At 37.4% G+C, this 24,947-nt stretch overlaps 2 protein-coding genes across 3 annotated transcripts in view; both read left to right on the top strand.

Annotated features, from left to right (window-relative positions):
- The window catches only part of LOC114358256 (protein PFC0760c), a 28,283-nt gene extending 5,759 nt beyond the window's left edge, over window positions 1-22,524 (top strand). The window contains exons 2-10 of one of the 2 annotated variants that reach the window (XM_028312167.1): window positions 5,140-6,861; window positions 7,209-7,370; window positions 8,280-8,481; window positions 16,385-16,592; window positions 17,231-17,358; window positions 18,555-18,700; window positions 19,744-19,840; window positions 20,805-20,860; window positions 22,010-22,524. In XM_028312167.1, the coding sequence (XP_028167968.1) occupies window positions 5,140-6,861; window positions 7,209-7,370; window positions 8,280-8,481; window positions 16,385-16,592; window positions 17,231-17,358; window positions 18,555-18,700; window positions 19,744-19,840; window positions 20,805-20,823 (2,684 nt within the window). In that variant the 3' untranslated portion in view covers window positions 20,824-20,860; window positions 22,010-22,524. The remainder of the gene's footprint in view (window positions 1-5,139; window positions 6,862-7,208; window positions 7,371-8,279; window positions 8,482-16,384; window positions 16,593-17,230; window positions 17,359-18,554; window positions 18,701-19,743; window positions 19,841-20,804; window positions 20,861-22,009) is intronic. The other variant, XM_028312166.1, reaches the window with a different exon arrangement.
- Window positions 8,991-12,105, top strand: LOC114358259 (uncharacterized). Its single transcript, XM_028312170.1, has one exon. The coding sequence runs from the start codon at window positions 10,330-10,332 to the stop codon at window positions 11,284-11,286; it is 957 nt and encodes a 318-aa protein (XP_028167971.1). The 5' UTR covers window positions 8,991-10,329; the 3' UTR covers window positions 11,287-12,105.
- Window positions 22,525-24,947: the final 2,423 nt, after the last annotated feature.

Below are 24,947 nucleotides of genomic sequence, written 5' to 3'. Positions count from 1 at the left end.
TACTAAACGCGTGCATGTATTTCCATACATTTGCATGCGTTACCTAATTACATACAAATGCTTTCTTACCTAAATCTTACACTATTCAGGCCCGATTAGACCAAACTATTATCCGAGAATAACTCCTGGTATAACTGGCACATTGACAGTTTCAGTATGGGAAATATATCAAAACTGACGATTTAATCTAAGATCGATTTACTACTCTTGTTTGGTCGAATCCACCCTTACTAAGGATCTCTCACACTGTTTGCGTTCTGCGGTCAGCGATCAGGTTAAGAAAGTGAACGCCGCCCGCACCATGTATAAACAACAGGAATAGGAAGGTATATGATTTGGCAGGAAGAAACACATATAATATGTTTGTCTCGAAGCACTGGTAGGGCTCAAAAGATAAGGAGACATGTTATGTGCCCCTTGAGGGCTACCATTTTTATAATAAATAAATAATAATAAATAAATATCCTTGGACAATTTATACTACGCATTTAGTCCCAAACTAAGCAAAGCTTGTACTATGTCGGCCGTTTGGTGTAGTGGTTCAAAACGTGCTACTATGCCAAGAGGTCCCGGGTTCGATTCCCGGCCGGGCAGAAATTGAAATGATGAATTTTAATTTCTGTGACGGGTCTGGGTGTTACTATAAGTATATAAGTAGCATATCCGTTAAGCTAGCACCCATAACACAAGCATTAAGTTGCTTACTTTGGGGCTAGCTGGCGATGTGTGAAATTGTCTAAAGATTTATTTATTGTCTAAAGATTTATTTATGGGTACTAGACAACGGATATAAACAAACTTAAATACTTTTTTTTTTGTAAATACAAACATATTTTATACATAGTAACCCCCAGACCCGTCACAGAAATTAAAATTCATAATTTCAATTTCTGCCCGGCCGGGAATCGTACCCGGGACCTCTCGGCATAGTAGTCCGTTTCCGATCCACTACACCAAACGGCCGACTATGACGTTAATTAGTGCCAAAATACTGATCAAAATTCAATAAATGTTTTTGATTTGATTTGAATAGTTTCCACCACGGTTATTGAAGTAGTCGCGGGCGATCTATAACAGACATATCTATTGACTCGGACGAAGCCGCGGGTAAAGGCTAGTAGTATCTGAATAAATACAACAAAACAACAGCATAATTTGCTCTATTTATTTTACAAACACATTATAGTTGACGAATTAGCGTTACAGGTTTTCCCAACATTCGAACAATAGCTTCAAATGTTTTTGTTTAATTAATTTATTAAATGCATTGTTGTGTGCTCCGTTTTCGCGATACGTTAAGAAAACCAACTGTGACTTATGTTTTATTTGAACAATGTTTATTGCATCTATGTGCAAAAGAGAAAATTGAATAAGCACAGATATTCGTAGGTATGTATGTAGGTACTTACTACGTGTAGGTAAGGTATAAAACTAGCACGCCCAATACCTTGCTATATTTTACTATTATTTAATAATCTTTTATTTTTGCAATAAATACTCTAGCGATTACAATAGACACTTCTTTTAAAATTTCAACCATTCGCTGCTAGTTCTAACTTTAACAAATAACCGAAGTTTACTTAAGTTTTTTTTTTATCCACAACGAGGAAGTTCTTGACCTGTATCTCACCTGATGGTAATTGATGATCAGTAATTATGGTAAGTTTTAAATATATTGTTTTTTTTTATCCAAAAACATAGTCATCATCAGTCAGTACATTCCTCCATCTTTAATTTTTACCCTTTAAGTTTGTGAAAAAAGAAAATCTGTATTTTCTCCTTTTCTATTTCTAACGTTATGATTTCATCAACTGAGATAGTTTATCGAACTGTCAGACTACAAGCCACCAAAGACGTTTCATCATTATCATCATCATCACAGCCATAGGACGTCCACTGCTGAACATAGGCCTCCCCCAATGCTTTCCATGTTGCCCGGTTGGTAGCGGCCTGCGTCCAGCGCCTTCTTACTACGCTATTAAATTATTATGTATTCTGTGCTGCTACCTTTATAATGTCGTCGGTCCACCAAAGGCGTTTGACATGGTTTAATGACCGTCCATATATTAATTTAAATAGGTTAAGGAAAATACAGCATCAACCAATTAGAGTCGTAGCCATAAATATAAAAGGAAACATTGCATAATAAACTAATTAACAAATGCAGTTTGCAAGGGGATCTTATTATAAACACAATTATAAACTAATAACTAATTGTATCTCTATACTTTGTGAAATTCCAGAACTTCAACAAATATTACACAATTGTAATACCTACCTACTGTTTTACTCGACTGCACGAGAAGGAGGGAGGAGTATATTTCTTTGGCACACTATGTAGATTAAACGGCTTGACCGATATCAGCTTAAAAGGTACAGTTAGATTCGTTTTAATTTATTTATGCAAATTACTTCTGTGTTAAGATTTTTTACAAAATAATAATATTAACGCAAAAAATACTTCAATGATTTTAAATTGGGCATTTTATTTGTAGTAGAAAGCAAACAACGTCTAATTATAAATAGTGGTATTAAAGGTTACCGATTTATACGAATTTATACACTTTACAAACTTATACATTTATACACTGGCCCATTTAATGTCCCGAAGCAGTGGTAGGGTTAATTCTGGGACATGTAAAAGTGCTTTTAAAAATCCTATTTGCAAAAATAAATAAGTGTTAATTTATTATGCTTTTAATTCAAACATTCCGGGTCAAAAGTCCAGTACTGACTCCACCGAGTAGCAGGTTTGACTCATAGCGATTGCACAAAATTTCAACATAGTCACACAATTATATTCAAGTTTCTTCAAACACGTCCCCGTGCTATTAATACAGAAGGAGCATCAAACTAAAGCATCTTATTGCACTATTATTACGTGTGATATTGCAACGTAACATTTCTAGTATTTGCTGTTGACTGTATTCGGTTTAACTCATGCCACCTGCGCTAACAATAGAGTACTTAGGCGTGTTACAGATTGGTTACAAACTAAAATAAGTAGGCAATAGGCAATAGCCACAAGCTAGAGGAAACTATGTAATGCATTGATCCTAATGTAGATCGCAAAAGTACTAACAGGATAATAATTAGCACTAATCACACTAATATTAAGGGCGAAAGTTTGTGAGTGTATGTTTGTAACTTCTTCACGTCTAAACGGCTAGAGCGATTTTAATAAAATTTGGTATGGAGTTAGCTGACACCCTGGATTAACACATGGGCATAAATAACACGGGTAACACCGCGGGGTACAGCTAGTAAAACATACATATAAAAAAGCATTTGTCAACGTTAACATCTGTTTAACATTTTTGGAAAAATAAAACATTAGTTCACATTGTTTTGGATCTTGTAAAGTAAAACTACCTATTATGTTTAATACAGAATAACTCTGAACGAATAAACACATTTTGACTTTGACTTTGACTAAGATATGGAACTTGGCGCCATAGTAACTTTTTTTCAGCTAAAATTACACATAGATATTGGAAGATTGGACTAGATTTCATAGAAACCCTGGCATCATCCTTAAGTGAAAAACATCAAAACACATTCTCAAAAGTCTCACTCAAAAAAACTAGTAAACATCGCACCAAAGCATTTCGCTGAACACACAAAAATAAAACATAATTCGGACTATTTTCCTCGTTGACAAGACGCTGCCCGCGTTACTCACCGACTTACATTGCGCGATTGTGTACGAGGAAATGTTTTGATAAAAACAATTTAATAATAGGCAACAAAGTAGGCAAAAAAATGTTTGAATTTGGATGTCTGGATGTTTGTTACTCTTTCACGCAAAAACTACTAAACGGATTTTGATGAAACTTTATACAGTATTATTGGTTATTACACGACGACTTACGACTTGTCGTGCAGGGGACGGTTGAAGGCACAAGAGCGCGCGGCAGTTCGCCCATACGCTGGTCAAAACCGCACTCAATGGTCCACAAGAAATGCTGCAGTGCGGAAGGAATGGCGACGGAATGTGAGGCTTGCCACCGGACCGGGTGTGACGACCACGACCACTCTGGCAAGAGTGTAGTGACGAAGAAGAAGTAGAAGATTGGTTATTACCCAGAATAACATATAGGCTACAATTTATGACGATATGTGACAATCTAAATATCACGCGAGTGAAGCCGCGGGTTAAAGCTATAGTACTTAAGTAATATTTCAAAGAAAAAGCGAGAGTAATTCGTAATAATTTCGTTACATACGGTTTAGATAGGAAGTAAATAATGTTCATTGTATATTTTCACGAATTAATATCGACTGTAGACAATTGAATGCTGTTGAAATATTGTGAAACAAATAAAATAAAATAAAATACTTACCTAAAAACTGCTACTTTTAACAATAATTTCTTGTTTTTGAATAAGTATTCTGTCCTAAGCTTAACCATCCTTAAATTGTTGTTAACTGAGTGTTTATTGTTTGGTTCGTCTGCATTTACATTACATAATATTTAGAGTAGTGTCATGAGGTAAACGTGTTAATTTATTGTGTTTGGAACGGGTCCAACGTGGCGTGAAGTGAAACTGATAGAAGTGCATTTGAAGGAGAAATCTTCTTTCTTTTCGGCAAATAAAATAGATTCCTAGCTAAATTAAGAATCATCTCATCATCATCATCAGAAGATGTGTTGTTGATAGATCTTTATCAATAAAATAAAATAAATATCTCGGTTTGAATATTATTATCTCTCTCTTCTTTGTTTTAGTATAGATTTCCAAATAAGTTATGGAAAAGCACAATGTTACAAACACTATTGGAAATTATTATTACTGACGGGATTGCTACCATGTACCTTAATTTTGAGTTTCCGATATTTCAGAACTGATGCAAGCGCCATGGTCACGGAGTAACTGAGAAAACTTGCGGGTGAGATGTTATGGGCATTCGCAAGTTTCCTCAGTTACTTCTCAGTTACTACAAAATATCTATTTTATTGTAACAGATGAACAACCCCCAGGATAATCTATTTCTATAATTTAAGTTTACATTTTTAAGCATGACAACGGCAGGTGCCAATCTCACTATAAAATACAAAAAGAACACTGCGCTAAATACTCATGATTCATAGCTGTATGTGGAGTAGAAAATTTAATAATTTATTTAATTTTGTTCCAGCGCAACAAAACGATGATGACAGCTACCAGCAACTGGACTACAGAGACTACGACCAGTACGATTACTTCGGGCCTGAGCTCCACGACGATGTCCTAAGTCTACCAGAAGCCAAAGACGACAATAATCTTCCTGAAGACAACGCCAAAGAGAAGTTTGAAGCGGATTACCAGATAGAAGATAACCGATCTGCTCAAAATGTGGACGAACTTAACGATGAGAGTGAAGAAAATGGTGACGGTGATGAAAATGGAGACAGTGAGAAAGATATTGAACAACCTAGTGCGGATGAGACCGTAAATTCTGCCGAAAATGTAGCAAATTTAAGTACAGAAGACCTAGAAGTGAAATCAGCTGAACCTGAAGAAATAAACCCAAGCAAAAATAAAGAAGAGCCTATGCAAGTTGCTGAAGATGAAGCAGTTGATAAGCTTGATGATGACGCCTCAGTTGACCAACTTGACATCAGCAAAGAAAAAGTTGTTTCACAAGAAGATAATATTTCCTATTTCAAACCCGAAGATCAAAACTTCATGGACGACATTGTTGAAGAAACAAAGCAGATTCTTGAAGAAACAGATGATAACTTTGACGAAGGTAACGCCGCAGATGACAACGGTGAGGATGAAGCCAACGACAAATACGCAGAAGAAGCAGCTAAAGATATCCTAGAGTCTTCTCAGGGCGATTTAATTGCAGAGGATACCGTAGACAAAGTATACGATGATCTGAACGAGGATTTGGAGAAACTAATGGAAACTTGGAGGAAACTGAATGACGAAAATCCGGATTACGTCGAACCGGAGAAAAACGCAGATGATGACTTAAAACCAGACCAGATTTCTGAATACGAAGAAAAGTTTGGAGTACCTTATGGAGAAAAATACGTACTATCACTCCGGGAAGACTACGATGCTGCTAATAATGAAGAGAAAATGTCGGATGAAATCGATGATGCCGTCAATGAAGAAGATGAAAAAGACACAGAAGTAGAAAAAGTAGAAAACAAAAATAGCAAGGATATTGAAAATGACGGTGAAAAAACTATGGATATTAAAAATGAAGAAGAAATCCAAAATTATGACGATGATGACGGTCTGTTTAAAGACGATCCAGAGGCTGATGACGCCACGTCAGAAGAAGATGATGATGATGAAGATGAGGATGACGATGATGAAGCAGTAGACATGGAAGAAAAATTGATAGAAACCGGCGACGATGGCATACTCGATGTAAATAACTCTGATGCTGCCGATGACGTAAATCTTAATGCTGTTGTTTCTGAAAGTAAAACTATCAATGAAAATGTAGAGACAATTGTTCGTGACAGTAAACAACCACCTGATACTATCAATGAAAATATACAGACAAAAACTTCACCTGCATCAAACGAAGACATAGATGGTGAAATTATCGCTTCAGAAACTGTCACACCTATTGACGTCAGCAGCCTTAACGCCGAGCAATATGACCAGCTGATGGTGGAGTACGTTAAAGCGCATGCCGACGAATTGAGCCTTAATAATATTGACGACGGAGAGACGCCGATACGCATGACTCTGACGCAGGAACCTCTGGTGGTGACGTCACCAAACTACCCGAATCCGTACCCAACCAACAACATTGTGGACTGGATATTCACCGGCGAAGGGAGAGGCATAGAACTGAACATCACTGACTTCTTCGTAAATGGTGTTATTGGTGACTACGTTCTGTTCAAGCCAGGTAAGAATTTTTACTAATTTATTAACAAATAGGTAACTGTTATGAATGAAAATAGCAATGTTGTTGTTTTTACTTGTTAAAATAAGCTTGAGTTTCTGTAAAATTTAAAAAAAACAGACTGAGAAAATAATCGATATGATTCTGGTACTGGAACTGGTTTCGAATTTAAAGATCGACTTCTCTCTAGTGCAAAGCGGATGACATTATAAACAAATAATAAGTCACTGAGCTCAAGGGAGCGTGGAACGCACACCTAGAGAGTGGACCGCATAAAGGTTGCAGAAAGACGCTAAATGTATTCCTGTTCAGCAGTGTACTTTTTGATCCAAATCATAAATATTTCTTAGGTGGTCTCGATGCATCGGGTGAAGAAGGCCTGGTGTTCTCGCACATGCTCAACGAACCTCGTCGCTACCGGTTCCTGGACGTGGACCAGATGTTCGTCAGGTTCGTGGCCCATCAAGGCTTCTCCTTCAGGAGAGGTTTCCAGTTCAGCGTCAGGATGGTTGGTGAGTATTTGAAAGAATCTCTTATTATTAATCTTGTTTTTATCTATGATTCACTTTTAGATATTTGTATGTAGGTATTTTCTGCCCTATGGCAATCTGTTCGAAAAAAATTAGCCACTTGTTTGGCTGGAGCTACATGTCCTGAGTTTTATGTTGTCTTCGAGAGCCAATCAATTGCTGATCTTTTTCCAGCAAACTCTCTTCCTGGCTCAGTCTACAAATCTTTGGGCGAGACTGGGAATGCCTTGTCTTTTCAGTCGATTGTACTGTAGTCCACCTTCTCCACTTAAGGCCTGTGCGAGTTCGTCTGCGTGAGTTTCCAGTTTCTTCTGGTATTTCAGGCTTGCCTGTACTATTTCCTCACGAACAGTGTGATATAGATAATTAGATACATAATAACACCTGTTACAAGAGACTAAGATGCTATGTCTATCTTGATGTCACTGTTTTTACCTCTTTAAAGTTGAATATCCTACAATTCTTTACAGTTTCGTGCGCCATAGTCACTGATAACATTTTTTCAACGAAATCTATGAGTAACAATGTACAACTAAGTACATTATTCAAGGATTTCAACTCTCTTAAGATATCTTCTAATAATATGCATTATTTGAAATACAAAGCGAACACTATCGATATCGAATGACTCATTGTCATAAACATGATAATCAGTAAAACCAGGTGAAAAATAAAGTAGCGCAATTAAAATCACGCATTTAATGACATTGGGAATTTGGGACCAATAGTTAGTGTAGGCCCAATTCTTCATTTGCCTCTAGTAAATAGAGAGGATCCTGCTCCTGCAGCTATAAAACTAATTAATATCCTGATGCTAATATAGCAAATGAAGTAAACAACCAATTCAGACTTTCCCTATCCCTTTCACGCCCTCTAAATCGTTTCTTCCAGTGCCTCCCGAAGAGGACTCGTTACAACCTGTCCCCGAACCAGAATCGTTGGTACCGGAACCAGCTGAAACCTTCACGATCCTCATCGGAGGCTTGACCCTGCCCGAGTTCAAAGAGTCCGAAGAGGCCTTCCGCACCATCATCGCTGAAATGGCCATAATGTACATCAACTCTAACGGCATCGAGCAGGGACTAAATTCTACGTAAGTGGAACTTTTTCTTTTTATTTGACTATGAACATTCTAGATATTGGGCGCAGAAAAAATTTAAGGTGCCATTTCCTTAGGCTAGGTTCATTTTCAAAATTTGACGTCAGATTTTTGAAGTTTGTTAAAGTTGAAGTAAAATGGTGCAACCTAGTCTTTATGACCATACCCTTATTCAATCTCTCCTTTTTCTCAAGCGTTACTTTTTTATTGTTAGGAAAACAAACAACATATGTATAGTGCGAATAATATGCGTAGGTACTCGTATGCTAATTACCTATCACTTAAAAAGGAAGGAAATGTGTGTGAAGGAAGGAAAGTGAACATGCCACGTCACTTGCAACAAAATGACACTAAGTACACTAATATTATGTTTTAGGTATTCGAAGTAACAATTTAGTATTTAAAACAGATAAGCAAACCGCTTATCATTATCCTCTTGGAATAATTTATCGTTATTTGTCACAGCTTTTGCTGCAAATTACCGTTTCCATATCGTAAATAAATTTACGAATGACGAAAGGGTTTTCGTTTAAATTAAAAACAAGTTCATGTCATGTCACATCTGTGTTTCTGATGATTTTGTAGTATATATTGGAATCTTCTAAAATAGCATAATTATGCCAAGATACGAAAAACATTTTCATATAAGATTTCTACGAACTGGCGTCTCTAACAGCTTTAAGAATAGTTTTAAAAATAAGAGTTGTAAATAAAACTCTAGTGCACCACGATTGCGCGTCTTATGAAAAGTTGTAGCCACCAATATGTAAAAATACAGAAAACATTTAATTCAATAACGGTTGTTTGTTAACTTTATGCAGACTTTAGTAGTTGAACACTAATATCTTTCACTATCGTGATAACATTCTGATAATAAATTGATTAGGAGCATAAATACTCATTTATTCGTTCGCCCTCAATGGTAGGTACATAATAATCACGTTATTGTTGTAATTATTTAACTGCGGAGCTAAATAGAAACATAAATAAGAATAAAAATGTATAAATTTACTGTGAAAGTTACGGTTACTGGATCTTATTTATCTTAACGGTCGTTGCTAATTATTATCATTCTATGAAGTCTTACAGGATTTTCATTTGATTATGTGACAATTTCTATTAAATCCGTTTCGTCTTATCATGGAGATGATTCACAGTTAAACGGAATTGTACTGCAATCAGCTTTCTGCAAACTATCCGCTGACCCCCGCCCTGCGACCTGACCGATGGCTCAGATAATTTCATCAAAACAAAGTTATTCCTGCGCCAATCGCAACTCACAACACTATGCGGTACCCCGATAAACTGTATCGGAACAGGTGTCCTACTTATCGCCTGTCTCTTTCACTTGACCTACATACCATCAGGGCACAAAATTACTAAAAACATCTGGACGTTTTGGATGGAACAACGCAACAAAATAAAAAAACGCTGCGACTCCCAATAAAATCCAATGCACACTGTGCTCATAAGCTCGCGTATTTTACGGCGGATTATAAAAAGCAGCTCTGAAGCTTTTAATACGAACACAACACGCATGCGCGCAACTCGCACATGCGCACCCGAAACGTCACGTCTATTTCAGTAAAGCTTACGTGCTGCGCCTCACAGATCGCTTCCAACGTTTACACACCCAACAAAACAATATAAAAATCACCATTTCTCAACCAAAACTAACGCGCTACCAAACATAACTCGGTTCGGGATATTCTTTAAACCAAAACAAGTGAAACGCGTAACAAAATTGTGCGTTCGAGACGAAATGCGGCAATGCGGCAAACAATCGATGCAACCAGTATTCCCTGATGCCAAATCCTCGAATATTTAGTGTCAAATTTAAAAATGGAGCCTTTAATAGATAGGAATAACTTCGCCATCAGCGCGATGGTGACGGTAGCTATGCAGATCCTGTTCTTCACTATAGCATCTCTGTTCCAAAGTGATAAAGTGACTGACTTCACTGGCGGCGCCAACTTCATCATCATCGCTCTCCTCACCTTCTTCCTCGGCCAAGGAGGCAGCCACCTGAAGAGCTACGACAGCAGGCAGCTCATGGTGACAGCTTTCGTCTGTGTCTGGGGCTTGCGATTGTCCGGGTACCTAATTTACAGAATCTACCACATAGGCAGAGATAAGCAGTTCGAAGATCGCAAAAGCAATACATTGAGATTCGCTGTTTTCTATACGTTTCAAGCCATATGGGTGTACGTAGTCAGTCTGCCTGTCATCATAATCAATTCTCCGCACCACTCGTTCCCCAAGTCGCCCAAAACTATGACTACTTTAGATTCAGCTGGCGCAGGAGTCTTTGTCATTGGCTTGCTGATAGAAACATACGCGGACCTCCAGAAGTTCGCATTCAGACAGGAACCAGCGAATCAAGGCAAATGGTGCAATGACGGGCTCTGGGGATTGTCAAGACACCCGAATTACTTCGGCGAAGTCGTACTGTGGTGGGGAATTTTTATACTATCTTTAAACGTTATCGAAGGCGTCGAATGGGTAGCAATAATGTCGCCTTTATTTACGACGGCTATCATATTGTTCTTATCTGGCATACCTTTGCTGGAACGATCGGCGGACGAAAAATACAGAGATAACCCAGATTATCTTTATTATAAGGCGTCCACGTCACCTTTGATTCCGATTCCGCCGGCTATATACGTGGAGGTGCCGAGGTTTTTGAAGTGCGTGATGTGTTGCGAGTTCCCCATTTACGACTCCACTGGGGAGGACTTCCCGGCGCCCACCATCGTCACTGAGACGACGAGCGTGTCGATGGTGCAGTCCCAGACATAGCTAACAGGCGCCGCGCGCGACAACTGCGCGGCTAAGATCGAAACGACAGCCCATAAGAACCCACCAGCCAACAAACAATTGTGATACACAGCCGAGGAAAGACCTCTAAAGAAATTGCCAAACTCCTTGCCACTTAAACAAAGCAACACTGTAGATATGAACTTTTACAACACGTATATGGAAAACCTAAGAAAGAGTAAAAGAGTAGCATTGGATCTGTTAGAGGATACTAAAGATATTTACGATGGCATTTCAATTGAAAGCCCATCGGAACCTGTTAGAAAAAGTAGTCATAGTAATGTAGACGTAGAAGCCGGCCCGAGTACTAGTAAGGATAAAACGAAGCGGCCTACAGAATTTGTTAAGTATGGGAAGATAACTTTTAATACTACTGCTATTCTGCATCACTATCCACAGATCTCTAAGAACTGCAGTGAGACAAGCAAATCTTCTGCAGCTCCTAAGAAATCTGATTTGAATCTTCCTAAAGAATCTCAGACTGACAATAACAATGAGGATAATGATGATGAAATTAAACCTGTCGTGACTGATAAGAAAGACAAAGATAACTTTAACAACAATGAAACAGTAGTTAAGTCTAACTGTGTGGTTAAAGCGGACAATACGATTGAGGTGTTGAAGAAGCCAGTGAAGTTTACTGAGGAAAAGCTTGTATGAGGTTGGGAGATACGATTTTTTTCAATGCACTTTCTTATACGAAGACTTTGGCATCAAACCAGATGGCGTGCCAGAGGGAAAAGAAACATATCGCAAATTGAAATGTTGTAAATAGGACAAAAGACTGGAGAAGTTAGATAATGATGAAGAAATGTATCAAAATACAAGAGATTTTAATGTAAAACTCGAGCTATCGTTTTGTTCTTATGAATAAGCAAAGTTGTTGTAGATAAATGTTCTAAAATATTACGCGTTTTTTCCAAATAACTAGTAAACATAGTCTCAAAATCCGTCTCAAATAGAATAAATTTGTGTCTTAAATTAAATAGTTATAAAAGCTACATTTAGAAGACTATTCGCAGCATCATATCTGCGGTAAGTGAAATTATTATTAAGTAGGTATATTCAAGATTTGTTTTGAAACGTTAATTAAAATATCATTTTTACTTTTTTTGATCGACTAATTATAGAAAACTAGCTGACCCGGCGAACTTTGTTCCGCCTTAATGGCAATAAATAAGCAGACTTTTTTTTAAATTTCGAACGGGATAAAAAGTATCCTATGTCCTTCTCCTGGCTCTAAACTACCTCCCTGACAATTTTCAGCTAAATCGGTTCAGCCGTTCTTGAGTTATAAGCGAAGTAACTAACACGACTTTCTTATATATATAAGATGTAGATTGACTATATTTTATGTCACGTGTCATTACAACCTAAGTTTATTTTGACACTAAGCTGTATGGTTAGTTTTTTAGTATTACCTTCCTGAAGTTACGTAAATCTAAATGCTTTTAGTTCAATCAAAATATGATTTTTTACTCATGAAAATTTTAACTTACATAGGAAAATGCTTAGATCTCTACCATAAAAAGCTGTGGGTTCCAGTCTTCAAAAATGTTTGATTAATGCAAAATTTCGTCCAATGCAGACTGCAGATCCATCTAAGCCGGTATTCGTTTAGATCTAATCATAATTTACTTACCGCAAAGCAGTAACGCTAATGCGGGCTCTTGGCAGACACCCAGCGGTTTTGCATAAACTAAGCTCCGGCTAACTTCTGGAAAACTCTAGATCGTTAAAGAAGTTAAGAATTTACGAAGTATAAGTAAATTTTCTAGCAATTCGGTTTAAAATTTAAAAAAAAAGCGTATACCTACCAAGTTTATCAGTTTTTCTAGTACCCATCGTACCAACATTGCTTAATTTAGCACTGAATGGAAAGAAAGGAAGAAACATTTATTGCCATGGACATCACAAAAGACAAAAGAGATAAATAAAAAAAAGCAAATAAGACAGAGGTGACACATAAAACTTACAATGGAAGAGAAAGTAAACTGAGCAGTGCCACCCTGTCGCACAGCGCTGCCCATCGCAATGGGACCCATTAAGCACTCATGCATATGCCGTGGCTCACGGTGAGGAAGGCCACGACCCTGGTTTTCAGTGTGCCCATGCCGAGTGGGAGTCACGGACAATAACCTATACTGCATAAAATATACTATGGCGCAGTGTATAAAGTCCAAAGACATTTATTTATTTAAATAAAAATGCCAATATGTTAACAACGTGACTGAAAAAAATCTTCAAAGCGAATTAATACTTATTGTTTCAGAATGAGTTAATTGAACGTGACGAATTCGCATTCGTGCATACGATTTGTATGAAAAATGACATTCATTTTGGGTTGAAAAACATTTCAACTCAAATTTTCGGTGAAACGTTCAGATTAACATAAATACGAATCTCATTTCCCGTAATGCAATTATTATGGAGTAATAAAACTGATGTGCCATGAAACTGAAGGACGATAGAGCTGTTAAGAAGACGCATAGCATAGTCTACTCCAATGACAATCTTGGTAATCAATAACACTTAAAAAACACTAACATTGTACTTTTTGACGGACATTTTTACACGGAATTACTTTTTTGCTATCAATCCGATTTCAGTGTCTTGATCCAAAATCAATAAATAAATTAAACGATAAATAGACGACTACAAATCATAGGCTTCCTTTGCCATTTAGAATCTATGTGTAAAGGTTCAGTCAAACCAACGCGATCACACGCGATCAGCCGGCGTGCAGCGATGGCGATCAATGCATTTTAAGGTTCAGCCAAACCAACGCGATCACACGCGATCAGCCGGCGTGCAGCAATGGCGATCAATGCTTTTAAGTCTGATCGCCATCGCTGCACCCCGGCTGATCGCGTGTGATCGCGTTGGTTTGACTGAACCCTTAGTCTGATCGCCATCGCTGCACGCCGGCTGATCGCGTGTGATCGCGCTGGTTTGACCGAACCTTAAGCTATTGACTAGTGATGTCAACTTCTCGCGGATTATAGAAAAGATACACTTTATTCTATTTCCCTTCACAACAGTCTACCTTTCCACAATCACAAAGCCGGGTGCTAACGAACCAGATGAGAGCTCTCAGCGCCACAATGGCTGACAGACGGCTTGATACAGATACAAATAGTGTAGCAGTCGGCTCGCACTAAACAAAGCTGTTGTTTTGACGTGGGATTTGATAAAGAAAGTTATAGGATCAAGCAAATAATGCTTGTCTTTCTTGTTTTAACCGCGACTTTAACCATAACCGGTGTTTTTTGTATGGAGTTTGACAGACTGTTGAGATTTGTTAAGGTTGAAGTAAGATAGTGCAACCTTAAGTAGCAATATTATGGGCAACTTTGCCGTCCAATATGAAAAAATATTGGGGGAGGCCTATGTTCAGCAGTGGAAGTCCTGTGGCTGAATTGATGATGATGATGGGCTACGGTCATTGTAAGATATTTTCTGTGCTAGCCGTTTTTACTGCGTAGTTCAATGTGTCCCTCATATTAAATACTAGCTTTTGCCCGCGGCATCACCCGTGTGAAATTTAGTTTGTCACAGATCGTCATAAATTATACCTAACCTATATGTTATTCTGAGTTATAAACGATAATATTGCAAATTTTCATCGAAATCCGTTCAGTAGTTTTTGAGTGAAAGAGTAGCAAACATCCAGACATCCAAACTTTAATATTAGTAGGATAGATTTTCATAGCCTTGAAAAATGATGGGTCTATTTCTATAATAGAAATAGATTCAATATCCGTTTAACGATAAACAGTCTAGATCGTAAAATGCAAACAAATAGGTTGTTTCTTTAATGAGTCATTTTAAAAGCAATACGTTATTTTAAAAGTTTTTAAAGATAAAGATATTCAACTTGACTTTCATATTTGATCCTTGACTTAAACAGCAATTATCTGGTCTATTAAAATATCACGTGTATATTTCTTCTTCAAAAAACTTAACTGCGCGCAGTTAAGTTGTACGTCATGTATGTAGGTAGTTAACTTCTATTAACATAGTCCATTATCTGTCAGTACCAATTGTTTTAATGTAATTACATTAATTAATTAATTACAATACATTTATTTACTTTTATAATGGCATAACAAACAAGTTCTATTAGTAATCACAGACAATAATAACTGTTGTTTAATTTTAAATTTAAATATTTTTGAGGTCTTCCTATTGACTTAAACTTATTGATTTTTATTTTTGTAGTTTTTACTGCAGCGATTATTAAATAAATCTAATTTAAGCTTAGTAGCTGACGAGGCCACAAGTGAGCATATTATAAAGCTAAAGTTTTAATCAAATAAATTTAAATTGAAGCAAGATTACTTAGTTACAGCACAGTTCTGATTTAGGGCTTAGGGTTTTCCTCAATACATCTTGTACCTACCTACTCGTTCTATAGTGACTATTTACTCGTTCCATAGTGACAATTCTATGTTTATAAATGCCAAGTGACTCATGATCTGAATGCATAATAAGTGGAAACATTTTGTGGTTGCTGATAAAGGGGAATAAAATAAATAAATAATATGTTGTAAATGTACTTTGAAACAACGCTTTATATTGTTTTTGAAATTAGGATTTCGAGACTTTAAAAATGTGATTAGGTAGAGACACAGTAAATAGGGACTGTTAATGTTTCAAAATTTAAGAATCAAGGATTTCAAGAATTAGGCAATCATCTTGCAATGCGTAAGCCAAATCCTTCATCTGACAATAAGAGGGCGTCATTCACCTGCAGTAGAGCTGGAGACTCAATGATCTGATGACGACGATTCATATGGTAAATTAGAGATAGAGAGGGTCAGCCTCCTATATTAGAGACTCCATGACCTGATGATGATAATGACGGCGATGTTGATGTTGTTAATGACGATGTTGTTGATGATATTTACACCCGCAACATCAGTGGAGTCACAAGTACGCTGCCAACCTTTTAACTCCCTTTCCTCCGATTGGGCCTCCGGTACCCTCACTAACTCGGCGAATCACAGCACAAGCGCTGCTTCACACCAGTTTCTAATTTCTAATGATGTAGCTAATAATGTCATTAATTCTCTTCCAGTCGCGACGTGACGCAAATCACTAACATCGGCGTTTGCAACCTGAACTGGCCCAACGCAGCCCGCTGTTCCGAAGTCACCTTCGGGGTGCCTCTGGTGTATGAGGATGATCGCGAGCCACGGCTGACCCAGGCCGAGTTACGGGCCATGTGGTACCTGTACAGCACGCAGGATCCCTTCGCTTTGAGGCTCAGCGCGATGGGCATGGAGGTTAGTGAGATTTTCTACTATAAGGTGACAACTTTGTAGCAAAAATGTGTAGTCAATTCAAAGAACTGTCCTTATCAAGCCTGACTTGACATATCAAGTCAAGCAAAGGTCATATCGACCATCTTTTCTCGTAGCCATTTTAGGACATTTTCGATATCTTTTTAAGTTCGTACCCTATTTAATATCTTCTTTTGCAATGTCATAATTTCAACTAGAAGACAATTTAGACTGTCTTCTTATGCAGGCGCTTCTTATATGGGACTTTTCGATCGTCTCGATCGCTGGTACAAAGTTTTGTCTTAAAGTTTTCTTCATAGATGAAAACAAAAAAAGAAAGTTTTGACTTCAATCTGGAGTGAAATACTTCAACCTTTATATTTTGACTGAGAAGAATAAGTGACGACACGGTGAAAGTTACCGCGGGAAGCACTTAGTTCCGTATCTAATTTCTACATTAGATTATTGTAGAAATCCTTGAGGCTTCGCCTTGATCCAGCTGTAGAAGATTTCTTGGAACAAAAAGGAAAAAGAGGAGAATGAGAATCCTTAAGAGGAGACTTTTGTCCAGCAGTCGACGTCTTCTATTTTTTTTTAAGGAGAAGATTGTATCCTAAATGCCGATGCTTTTCATCTTCCAGGAGTTCCTGCCTCCGAACGACAGCGGCGTGCTGACGGCGTGGCTGGTGGCCGGCTTCGGGCTCCTGGTCTGCGTGGTGGTGCTGGCTCTCGCGCTGTGGCGGTACAGCTGCTTCGAGAATTACGACAGGTTTGTTTGCTCACGTTAAACCCTTTGTTTGTCGCCTGTCATCGGCTTTGCAATGGAGGGAAGTCGAACCCTAAGTTCTGATTAATTTCGTTGCGGGTCCAATGACAGTTTAATTTTCGCCCGGGACAAACTTGACCTTCACTGGTTGGGTTTTTATTGTTGTTTGTTCCGGCGTTTCTTCTGAGCACTTGCCATGTGTTTGTCTCGAAGCGCTGGTAGGGCCCAAAAGATAGGGAGACATGTAAAGTGCCCCATAAGGGCTACCTTATCTTTTTTTATTATTTATTATATTTTGACGTTCATAAGTGCCACTTGTGGTTTAAACTGAATAAATATTTTTGATTTTTTATTTTGATTGGCGGTCAAGCTGTAGCTACACAGGAGTTGCAGCGGTGGGGATGAGTGGTGGGAATAGTCCTGTAGCTCACGTTGAAAGTGTTGAAATGACTTCGAACTCCTTCTGTATACTTCTGGTTAAAGTTGTGGGTCCCAAGATAGTCATCCATTCTCTCAACCTTTATTAGTCGGGATTCATTTGCGGCACAAACAACTACCAAAACTTCAATGAAAATAATGACGGGGCGCAGCTAAAATCTGAGTCACTGTTCTTAGAAAATGATCCAATTACATTTAAATGTCATAAACCAATTTGTAACTTCCAAGAATTATACCAATCAAGTATACAATAATCCTCATTATAGCTGGGACAGCTGATGAGCTAATTATAAATCGTTTCATCCACGAAGATGCTCCTCACCATTCTTCCGCTAATGTTTGAGTGTTATCGGTACACGCTAAATTATCCATGAGTGCACACGCACACAACAAGTGACGCTCGGATTGCTCGGATCAAACTCCCCCCACCCCGCGTTTCCCACGACCAAAAATTGGGGGGGCGCGTCTTCGTGGATGAAACGATCTACCTATACATACCCTGGCCTATGTAGCTCGTTAGTATTTAGTCATCAAAGCCAAAAACGCTCTGCACAACCACAACAGCTGGCTGTGTGCAGTCTTCAACCATGAGGTCACGCAGAAACCTGACTTGAAACCTTACAACTACCACCATGAAGATAATAACCATCAGGTCATGCAGAAAACGAACTTCAAACCTTACAGTTATCACATGCATGCAGAAAACTGACTTGAAACCTTACAGTTATTTAAATTGAACCTTCTCCTTGTCCTCATTCCAGGATGCCGACGTACAGCGACCGCGACAGCGTGTACAGCGAGAAGCAGGGCCTGGACCTGTACCCCACGCCGCACCAGACGCTGCCGCCGCTCTTCGCCGAGAACGAGTACAAGTGGGACGACGGGAAGTTTGAAGACTCCACGAGGGGTAAGGATCTTTAATTCTCCATTCAAGGTCATTCGCCAAATGACGTCCACTGCTGGACAAAGGCCCAAAGATTTTCATATCGACCGGTTCTGCGTTACCCGCATCCAGGTACATCCCGCGACCTTCACTAGATCGTCGGTCCACCTTGTGGGGAGCTTGCCCACACGTCTCCCGCCCCGTGGTCGCTACTTAAGAACTTTTTGCCCCAACGGCCACCAGCTCTACAACCTGCACTTGATTTTAGCAATTCTGCGGACAATATCTCACTTTGGTTTTCCTGCTGATCTCATTTCTGACTCGACCACGTAGGGACATAGCTCGCTTCATCGACCTTTGGGTGACCTTGAGCCTACTTTAAGAGGCCCATAGTAAACGACCACGTCTCCGTTCCATATGTTACCACTGGCAACAAACACTGGTCAAAGACTTTTATCTTGAGACACTTATATTTTTTAATTTTTCACCACACTACCTACCACAGGCAGCTTTAATTTTCCCCCGGGACAAACTTGACCTTCGCTGGTTGGGTTTTTATTGGCGGTCAAGCTGTAGATGCTGGCTACACAGGAATTGCAGCGAGAAGTGAGAATAGTCCCATACCACAGGCATTAATATGACCCCGTCTAACCATTATAAATATTATTGGCAGGTAGTTGCTAATTGCTCATAAGATAAGCCCCCTTAATTGATATTTATTGTCCGTGGTGCATAATCTTTTCTTAAGGGTTTTAAACCTTTGTTTGTCACCTGTCATCCGCTTTGCAATGGAGGGAAGTCGAACCTTAATTTCGAACTCCTCTTATGTTCTTCTGATTAATTTCGTTGCGGGTCCAACGACAGTTTAACTTTCCCCCGGGACAAACTTGACCTTCATTGGTTGGGTTTTTATGGCGGTAAAGCTGTAGATCCTGGCTACACAGGATTTCCAGCAGTGGGAACGAGAAGTGAGAATAGTCCTATACCACAGGCATTAATACGACCTCCTCTAACCATTATAAAACCACAAACATAACTCAGTACTATAGTAACATTTCCAATTCCAGTAGACATGGGCGGGTTCACCAACAAGAGCTACAACCGAGACGAGCTCTTCGACATAGAGTCGGATGAGGACGTCATCGCGCCCAACAAGCATGATAGGTAAGCTGGTGGAATGAGGTTCGAAGTGGCATGAAAATATTATAAGAATGATCAGCTAACTTGGATCAAGTCAAGGGTCTTTAATAGTCGCACCACGAGTGAATAATACAACTGAATTTCTATAGGACACTGAATAATGTAAATATTTTAAAACCAACAAGAAACACATTTGACTTAGGGCTGATTTTTCAATCGTCAGATATCTTTTATCTGAAGAATAAACTTGTCATTTTGACATATTTTCCATACTAAAACTGTCAATGTGCCAAACTTATTCTTCAGTTAAAAGTTATCTAACGATTGAAAAATCAGCCCTTAATGTTAGTTTGTCTCATTATAACTTTTGACAAACTACTTAATGATTTAGAAAACGTAGGCATGAAAAAAAGCTCAAAACTCGACTTAAGCTCAAGTTTATTTTGAAGCCTAGGATGAGCTGAATTTCAAGCCATTGGCAGTTTTGAAATTTGAATCCATTCTAGATTTTATGTCGCATTTGGAGCATCATTCTAAAAGAAGAACGGTCACGCCCCATACAAAAAAAACCCAGACCCGACAGAAACGAGACATACCTCAGTTTTTTTTGTCATGTCTTAATTAGTTAAATTATATATTTTCGAAATCTATGTATAACACCAAAATATACTCCTTTGTTTTTGTTCAGGCGTTATACAGAAACTAATACAAAATGCCTATTTATCACCAAAATTGGTAAATCTATGTACCTAAATGTCTATTACAGCTGCTATGGAATGTATCTAGGTGACCTGGAGATACAGCTGGATTATACAGGGTATTTTGCGATCGGTTCCTGTTATAATTTTCACTTATTCACTCATTTGAGCATTCTGTTTAATAAAATATCAATAATATACAAGTTAGCTGATCGTATATTAAGCTATAAGACTAACAAAAGCATGTATTTATATTTTAAGGCGGTAGATCTAAAATAATGATATTTCAGGTACACCACAGACGTGTAGCCGATTGTACATAACTGCTATACTGACAATTAAGATGGTACGCTTTGTTTACTTAATTTATATTTGGTATACAGTGTGTTTTAAAGTTTAAGGACAAACAAATATCGGGGAGCTTTTACATATTTCCTTGCATGTTTAAAAAAAATCCAAACATCAATCTACTGCTTTCATATAGAAAAAATATATAATATTGACTTGACTTGAATATCCCATGTTCCCAGAGTCTTCAAGACTAAATAGGTATTTTCTGGACTTTCCGGTAAATATCCCAATAGGGAAAAAGTTAAAAAGTACCTGTTAGTGAGCTATTGGACATGCTGTATACTGAGTTAAATGTGTTATCCTTATGTTGTGGTTTTGCATGTTAGGCCTCAGCCTCGAACTTAGCGGGCAGCGGGGCGGGAGCGGCGGCGGCGCTGGAGCGGGGCGGGCAACGCAGACCCGTTCTCGAAACAAGCGGGCAGCTCGCGCGGCGCTTTAGCGGCGAAGTGTTGTGTTCGGGGTTGTGTTGTCGAGATATTTGTTTTTATTCGCAAACGAAATGTCTGAACAACGGCGACAATTTTATTTCGATTCAAATTTATTCCTAACGCTCGATTTATTGTGGGCAAAAGAAGGAGTGCGCTCTGCCCGCTCGTTGCCCGCTCCCTCGCCGCTGCCCGCTCGTTGCCCGCTCCGGCGCCGCTGCCGCGCCGCTGTTTTCGAGAACCGGTCTATTTGATTTTACGCATAAGATCCTGCCGCTCCCGCGCCGCCGCCGCCGCCGCCCCGCTGCCCGCTAAGTTCGAGGCTGAGGCCTTAATGTTTGCTTGTCTGTTTTCAATATTAAATAATATGTATGTTTGTTTATATTTCCTCTTCGTTTATATAATTTGTTTGCATGGTTTAAATGTGCTTTTTGGTTGTTTTATTTTTATTTTGTCCAACAAAACTTTTTTTAAACTAATTTTATACCGAAACCCAATTTCAAATGAATGTAAAATTAGAGTTTTATTGTTGTTGTTTCAAACCAATAATACTTTATTGAGTGATTAAATATTAGATAAATCCTTATTACTATCCCAAATCTTCAGGGAATCTTGCTCTAACATGCAATAACAATTTAATAATAAATAATTATTATTTTTACGGGTGATTCTAAGTATATTGCAAAATGCTAATTCTAATGAAACTCATTATTTTTCAGGAACTACCAACCGAGGCACTTGGTATGAGTCTAGCAGAGAAGTATGTCGTAGTTAGTATAGCAGCCGATCGCGGTTTTGTTGTGATTTTGCCAGTTATACAGAATGGTACTGAATAAAGTGTGCAAAAGAAAGATGATCCTATTATTCCAATACACCAAAAAACTAAACTAAAAATATAACAATTTCCAACAAAAAGCTCGTGAGTTGTTTTTTTTTTTTATTTAAGTCATAGGATCAACAGTTTTCTTTTTTGCAATTTAGTCAGGACTATGCTGTTAATGTGCTAAGTACATTCATATAGTAGATAAAATACCAATATATTCTCTAAGATTACCCAAAAATAAACTGAAACCTTCATATTTTAATCAGAGCTATCTCTGAACTAAGTGCCCACAAAATTGGTTCAGAAGTTTAGTAAAAATAACTAATAATTTTGTATTAAAACTGACCGGATATTGTATATAAATTCTTATAATTTTACAAGGGAACCGGATTCAGACGTACTTTAATAAATCATCAAAACATCCGTAAGATTTCCCATGAATAATTTCGATATTATTATGGGTTAATGTTGATGAAATAAACATTTCATCTATCACTTTTATTTATTTATTTATTGAGTCTAAATCTGGATTTACGCAACTATATTTTTTTTACTTGCAAATAATATTTCTATTTTATCTGCTGTAAGAAAACTATATTACTACTTAATTATACTATGTAAATATTGCTAATAATAAAGTTTTTCGCATTTAAAACCTTTTTATAAGTTGTTAGCAATATTTGCTAGTAACGGTAAATGATAATTGTTGTATATTTAATAGTTTTAAATACAAAATGTAGCAATACATTTTACGTACATAAAACCTACCCAAAGTTGTGATTTCTATGTTTAATTTCTGTTGTAAATTAATCTTTATTTTTTAACTCTTTGTTTATTGAATAAAGTTTCTTTTTTTATTTTGTTTTTATTATTTTTTCCCTTTTTTCCAAAGTTTTTAACAAAATACAGATAATTTACCCCGGTTGTGTTGAAACAGAGTTTATGGAATGGTTGTGAAAATACCACAATGCTTTTATTTTGAGCGACTTTATTGTCTTTTAACATTTGAACCCTATTTAAAAGAAAATATTTACGAAATGTTATCATAGAGCAGTTTTACTTATTATTTTTCGTAATTTTTAGTTGCTTTTTTACCTATGCTTACATGAGGCATTTTTATATCTTTAAATATGACAAAGTGACATTCATAGAAAAAGTAGATCACTAAAATTTATAATATAACTTAAAAATATATAACATAGAGCTAGGTGTATAGTATTACATTATAATATTATTATTATATCCTAATATAGAATAATTATACCGAGTTCAATAGGTACTAATTAGTATTTATATGTATTTATAGCAAACTCAATGTCACTATGTTACCTGATAACGATATTATTATAGTATCAAAATAATGATATTACATACTGTCATGTAAATATATGTCCAATTGAATAGAATTAGATTTATATAGATGATAATATATTATAATATCGAAATACATAATATAATATACATAGTTATGTACTTACCATCAACAAAATCTTGACAATTCCGACCAAATATATCAACCAACTCCTCATACTATATTACGGCTAAAATATATAATTTTTTGCACTTGATAGTAGTGAAAGATATTAAATATTTACTAAATTATTCATTGCCAAAGTCGAATAAACGTAGCTATTGTCAATTTAGAATGCCAAAGTATGTATAATTGCTTTAGATTTATTTATTGAAATCTTCTACGGCTTGAAGATTATTGGCAAACATTATTATAATAAGAAAATATCGTTGAAATTGATAAAAAAAAACTTTATATCAATGGGCCTGAGGCTTTAGCATAGGATGCTTTTTCAGTTATTATACAAAGTAAAATATTAACTTATAGAAATGATAGTTCAAGGTCAATAACGCGAAAAGTGAAACAAAATAAAGCTGAAAGAAATGTTGAGAGAAATAATGGAAATCGTTACTGAAAATTTATTTAAAAAAATAAGCTCTAGTGTAACGGATACTTCATAATATTGTATGGAAATATTCATTACCAGAAACAGTGTGTGTGTATGTAAAAATTTAAGCGCGGGGAGTGTAAATCAAATTCTCCATTTGCCTCTGGTAAATAGAGAGGGTCAGTCTCCTGGAGATGAAACTGATGCCAGTTTTCACCATCAATCCATAATTTTTAAGTGACCCTTGTGAAAACAAAATTCCTGTTATGTGTTACCATAGGTATTGATGGTGAAAACGGGCATAAATGACATGATAATGTGTGTTCTTGGTTACTATTCGTTGGTGTGTATTTTTAGCAATGAGAGCACGCGTGTAAGAATTTTATTGTGTGTGCCATACGGGTGATTTCTCGCTTTTTAATTCCTACTGATAGTTTTGAAGGTGTCTCTACTGGTTGATATTATAATTTATGAGCAAGATAGAAATAGGCAACAGCACAAAACGAAAGGCAGTCAACGGGAGAAAACATTATTAAAATTGGAATAATTACAATGGGTCATATTTATTTCAAGTAGTATTCAGTACTCAAAATCGGGTTTTGCGCGAATGCTGTCTTACGGGACTATTCCCACCTCTTGTTCCCACCGCTGCAACTCCTGTGTAGCCAGGATCTACAGCTTGACCGCCAATAAAAACCCAACCAGTGATGGTCCAGTTTGTCCCAGAGGAACGTTAAACTGTCATTAGACCCGCAACGAAAGAACATAGGAAGAGTTCGAAGTTGAGAACAATGCTGTTGTTTTTTAAGATCTATAAGGAGACACGTGGTAAGGTGAACCTACCTACTTATTACAAACAACTGATTTAGTTTAAATGTTAAACGCACTTAGTGCTGATTCACATCGTTTTGGTCGTCAGGCGCTAGTTTAGTTAAA

The sequence above is a fragment of the Ostrinia furnacalis genome, unplaced genomic scaffold, assembly GCF_004193835.3.
Source record: "Ostrinia furnacalis isolate ACB-3 unplaced genomic scaffold, ASM419383v2 OfSCF3824, whole genome shotgun sequence".
Classification (NCBI taxonomy): Eukaryota; Metazoa; Arthropoda; class Insecta; order Lepidoptera; family Crambidae; genus Ostrinia; species Ostrinia furnacalis.
The sequence above is the reverse complement of the archived record's forward strand: the minus strand, read 5'-3'. Positions and strand labels throughout refer to the sequence as shown.

Excerpts from the sequence above, each read along its gene's own strand:
- LOC114358259 (XM_028312170.1), top strand. The coding sequence starts at position 10,330 with ATGGAGCCTTTAATAGATAGGAATAACTTCGCCATCAGCGCGATGGTG.